The sequence below is a fragment of the Otolemur garnettii genome, unplaced genomic scaffold (genome assembly GCF_000181295.1).
Source record: "Otolemur garnettii isolate 467f Iridium unplaced genomic scaffold, OtoGar3 scaffold00119, whole genome shotgun sequence".
In the NCBI taxonomy this organism is placed as follows: domain Eukaryota; kingdom Metazoa; phylum Chordata; class Mammalia; order Primates; family Galagidae; genus Otolemur; species Otolemur garnettii.
In genome coordinates, this window is record NW_003852514.1 from 4,348,600 (window position 1) to 4,354,199 (window position 5,600).

General features: G+C 38.9%; 1 protein-coding gene across 1 annotated transcript in view; it reads left to right on the forward strand.

Moving 5' to 3' along the window:
- Positions 1-4,466, forward strand: part of MRPL32 (mitochondrial ribosomal protein L32) — a 7,138-nt gene extending 2,672 nt beyond the window's left edge. Inside the window, exons 2-3 of the mRNA XM_003797549.2 lie at positions 904-1,085; positions 3,940-4,466. Coding sequence (XP_003797597.1) covers positions 904-1,085; positions 3,940-4,194 — 437 coding nt within the window. The 3' untranslated portion in view covers positions 4,195-4,466. The remainder of the gene's footprint in view (positions 1-903; positions 1,086-3,939) is intronic.
- The last annotated feature ends 1,134 nt before the right edge of the window (positions 4,467-5,600 follow it).

Here is a 5,600-nt window from a genome sequence, read left to right on the forward strand (position 1 = left end):
AGACAGAGCTTCAAGCTATCTCCCTGGGTAGAGTGCTGTGGCATCACAGCTCACAGCAACCTCCAACTCCTGGGCTCAAACGAGTCTCCTAACTCAGCCTTCAAGTAGCTGGGACCACCGGCAACCACCACAATGCCCAACTATTTTTTGGTTGCAGCTGTTGTTGTTTTGGCAGGCTGAGTTGGATTCGAACCTGCCACCTTACATATATGTGGCTGGCGCCTTAGCCACTTGAGCCACAGGTGCTGAGCCTATTGTATGTGCTTTCGGATTTTTTTTTTTATAAGACAGAGTCTTACTTTGTCATCCTCTGTAGAGCGCTATTGCATCACAGCTCACAACAACCTCAAACTCTTGGGTTTAAGTGATTATCTTGCCTCAGCCTCCCAAGTAGCAGGAACTACAGGTGCCCACCACAACACCCAGCTATTTTTTGGTTGTAGTTGTCATTTTTGTTTGGCAGGCCTGGTCTGGATTTGAACCCGTCAGCTCCGGTGTATGTGGCTGGTACCCTAACTGCTGAGCTACAGGCGCCATGCCATGCTTTAGGATATTTTAATACCTGTCAAATGTCTGTGTGTTTGTTAACTTTTAAGAAGAATGGTATCTAAATCATTTAGAAGCTAGAAACCAATTTTTTTTGTTTGTTTGTTTTTGAGACAGAATCTCACTATGTCTCCCTCGGTACAGTGCATCACAGCTGTCTTGCCTCAGCCTCCCAAGTAGCTGGGCCTACAGGCGCCTCAGTGCCCAGCTATTTTTTGGTTGTAGTTGTCATTGTTTGGCAGGCCCAGGCTGGATTTGAACCCGCCAGCTATGGTGTATGTGGCTGAAGCCCTAGCCACTGAGCCACAGGCATCAAGCCTAGAAACCAATTCTGTATCTTCATGTTTTATTTTATAGGACCAGCATTAGCAGTCCAGGGTCCAGTCTTATTTACAGAACCAGCAAATGATACAAATGGAAGTAGGGAGAATTCCAGCCTTTTGGATAGTATCTTTTGGATGGCAGCTCCCAAAAACAGACGCACCATTGAAGTTAATCGTTGCAGAAGAAGAAACCCTCAGAAGCTTATTAAAGTTAAGGTAATAATGTTGATTTTGTGGGTATGCTTTTTCTCAAGTCTGCCATTGTATAGCCTGATGGTATATTCATATAGCCTATCTCATATGTCTATGTAAATAGCCTAAATAAAATACAGTGTTCTCATTATGTATAAAATACAGTCAAGGAAGGAGTTAGGAGATTAGACAGAGAACTAACTAGGCTATGAAGAACCTTCATGACTTTTGAATTATGACCTGTCTCAGTCCTGAGCTGTGTGATTTTTGAACTACAAATGGTTTAACATCCTGACTATGGCAAAGCCTAGAATTAAAATCAGAAACAGTAGATATATTGATTTTGGGTGTTACTAGCCCTTACATATTTTATTGTTTACCATACCAGTAAAGTACTATAAAGGAAAACCCTGATATAAGTAGTAAAATAACTACCATCTGTAAGTGTCTATGATGTCTCAATGCTTTATGTGTACTGTAATTCATCATCTCTTCACAACAGCCCTCCAAAGCAAATACCATTTTCTTCATTTTAGGATGAAGAAAGTTAGCTTGCCTAGATTGCTTGGCGAGAAGAATTTTCCTGTAGTCAACATAGCTATTAAGTGGTAGAGCCATGGTTTGAGGCTTGGCAGTCTAATTTTCTTGGTGTGCCTCTATTCTCACACAATATCATATCCCTTTCCTCTACAACATGGATGTACTCTCTTTGTTGACCTAGTCAAAAGAAAATTAACAGTGTTAATTACCTCTGTTTGGTGAATTTATAGCTTTAACAATTATGATTTCAGTTACTGTTTACTTCATGGCATTCCTATTCAGCTGAAACTCAAGAACAGAGAATTGACCTTCATAAACTTCCACATTCACCATTTAAACTAAACCTTTAGAATTTAAGCCAAAAATATTATTATTATTTTTTTCTTTTTTTTGAGACAGAGCCTCAAGCTGTCCCCCGGGTAGAGTGCTGTGGCATCACCACTCACAGCAACCTCCAACTCCTGGGCTCAATCCAGTCTCCTGCCTCAACCTCCCAAGTAGCTGGGACCACAGGTGTCCGCCACAACACCCAGCTATTTTTGGTTGTAGCCATCATTGTTGTTTGGCGGGCCTGGGCTGGATTCGAACCCACCACCTTAGGTGTATGTGGCTGGGACCTTAGCCGCTTGAGCCACAGGCGCCGAGCCAGCCAAAAATATTATCAGTCACGATTGGGGCTAAACTTAAATCTGGAACTGAAAAATACTTTATTACTTAAGACTTATGATATTTTATACAGTTTGATCAAGAGGGCTTAAATGAGGTCATACACTGAATTATTACATGCCTTTCCTAATTGCCTTTATTCTGAGGGAATAAAATAGCTTTTACCCTGTGCATTTATTTTCTTCTTTGAATATTTTCTGCTACATATAGTGTACTATGTTGGGTGCTTTGATCATGAAAAAAGACCAACTGACTATCTTTTCATACCTTTCATTGGATATGCAATCCAGCTTCCAGTACAGTGGAGTAAAATGAGAACGTGATTAGATGAGTAATGTGCAAGGTTCTATGTTCCTTTCAGAAAATTATCTTGTTATCTGCCTCACAAATGGTAGTGTTATATGTTAATCTCAGGAAGTGTTTGAAGCTTCTTTGATGTTCCTGTTTACTCTTTTTTTCTATGTTTTTCCAAATATGTCTTCAAAACATGTTAAGTCTTTTAGAGGCTCAGCGCCCATAGTGCAGTGGTTACAACACCAGCCACATACACCAAGACTTGTGGGTTTGAATCTGGCTGAGACCAGCTAAACAATGACAACTGCAACCAAAAAATAGCCAGGTGTTGAGGCAGGTGCCTGTAGTCCCAGCTGCTTGGGAGGCTGAGGCAAGAGAATCCTTAAGCCTAAGAGTTTGAGGTTGTTGTGAGCAGTGATACCATAGCACTCTATGAAGGGTGACATAGTGAGACTCTGTCTCAGAAAATAAAAAAAGTCTTTTAGAGGTTATAATTGTTTTGTTATAGTTTAAGTTGGAAAGACATGTATAAAAACTTATTAAAATATCCTTACATTGGCTCAGTGCCTGTGGCTCAAGTGGCTAACGTGCCAGCTACATACACCTAAGGTGGTGGGTTCGAATCCAGCCCAGGACCACCAAACAATAATGACAGCTGCAACCAAAAAATAGCCGGGTATTGTGGTAGGCACCTGTAGTCACAGCTACTTGGGAGGCTGAGGCAGGAGACTCGCTTGAGCCCAGGAGTTGGAGGTTGCTGTGAGCTGTGATGCAATAGCACTCTACCCAGGGGGACAGCTTGAGGCTCTGTCTAAAAAAAAAAAAAAAAAAAAAATCCTTACGTTGTAACAAAAAAATTTTCATGCCATATACCTAACCTATGTTCTATATAGGAATTTGAAGTACACTGTGATAAAACAGAAGTAGCCAACTTGTAATATTCTTACCTAGAATTATTTTCCCCAAGATAGCTTGAAAGACAGAGTGAATTTGTTTTTCCTTGCTGTCTTATTCAAGATGCTGATGCTGACTGTAGGAGTCACCCCATTGTGTTGATAGATTCTCTTTTAGATGGTTAGTGTTTGGAATTGGGGGAAAATGGAGTACCTTTTTACATAAACATGACTGCTGTGTAAGTAAAAACATACCAGATTCTAAGTTGGTAGACTGGATTCTAATTCTAGTTTTTCCTACCAATTCAAACTCAGTATGGCTGGGCCTCAGTTTCCTGTTAAAGTGAGGTGGAACTAGATGGTATATGACCTCATGTAGCCTGAACCTTCCAGAAAGCTAGAATGTGAGTGTCACTCCCATCAGTGATTACTTAGGCATTGTATTGCCCCTTGCTAAAATAATGTTTTTGTTTGTTGTCTTAAAGAACAATATTGACACATGTCCTGAATGTGGTCACTTGAAACAGAAACATGTCCTTTGCGGCTATTGCTATGAGAAGGTGCGCAAGGAAACTGCAGAAATTCGACGACAGATAGGGAAACAAGAAGGGGGCCCTTTTAAGGCTCCTGCCATAGAGACTGTGGTGCTGTACGCTGGAGAGACCCCACAGGAACAAGATCAGGGCAAGAGGATCATTGAACGAGCCAGAAAGCGGCCATCCTGGTTCACTCAGGATTAACACCAAAAATGTTAAAAGAGGCTAACTTCACAGTAAACCATTTTTCCTGAAACAGGAAGACTCTTTTCAATGTTGTGTGCTTCTTTTTAAATCATCACTATAGTTTAAAGCATTCTTTGTAAGCAGTTTGTGTGGGTTAAAGAGTACATTGTGAGTAAACTCTGAAAATGTTTATGCAAAGGCCAAATGGATTAATATATCTGTTTACTATGTATAAGGTTTTAAGTAAACATAAAATTCCAGGAAAAATAAAAAAAAAAATTAAAATTTATTGTAAGAATGACATGTTTTGGCCTTGATTTTGTTTGTCAATGGTCTCATTATTTAAGTAACAGGTGGAAATAGGTTATTATTTGAATTCTTGGTATTTTTTAAGATGGTGATTGTGACAGTAAGAAAAGCCTGGGTTTTGTTTTGAAGAATTCATTTTATATGGAACATACTATGCTAATTTACTTAATAGTTTTTACACTTTACATTAAAATCGCATTCAGAATATATTAGCTCATGCTTAGAGAGAGATTTTTAGTAAAGAGATCTGTGAAAATCCCACATATCGATGTTGTCTTTGTATTTTCCTTCTAGTATGGTCCTTTTATATTTATTTCACATTCATCTTTTTTTTTTTTATCTCTTGGTAGCAATAGATTCTTTAACTTTCTACTGTTCATTCCCTGTTTTCTTCTGTTTTTTCCATTCCTATGTCTACCTTGAGCCCAAAGTTTGCTATTTTGTTTCAGAATTAAAACAATGAAATAGTGAACTAAAACACCAAGATAGTCAAGTAAGGTTGTTAAAGGGAAAACTATGCTAGACATGATAAAGCCCAGGGATGTATGTATAACAAAAGTGTGTGCCACTGTAACCTGAACACTTCAGTATATTTGTAAATTTGACTCTGAACTTACTTTTCTTTGTAAGGAAGAAGCATTCGTTTACACAGATCAGTCTCCGCAAGGATCAGTCTCTGTAACAATGTTGTTCAGCCTTTTTTATCTCACAGCACACTTGAACCTATAGTAAACTTCTGTGGCACACTTAAACTATGTTGGTCAAAAAAGAGTAAAAGAATATACATTGTGCTTTGAACTGCTTTCAAAAGTAATTTTATTAATGAACTTTAAAAATTTTTTGAGGCACACATAAGATCCTCTCAGCACACCAGTGTGAAAATCACTGCTCTGGAAGGCGCATCACTCACTACTAAGGCCTGAAAAATATTCCTCCCAAGGAGTTTCATAATATGGATTGTGTAATGGTATAGTCTATTTTAACATTCCTAGAAGTAAAATGACCAATTTCAAGGGGGACAGTATAGACCAATGATACATTGAAGTGCAATTCAGTAAATGCAACACTTCGAAAGTGTTAGAATTCCAGTAAATAGCTCTTGCTTAGCTCAATCC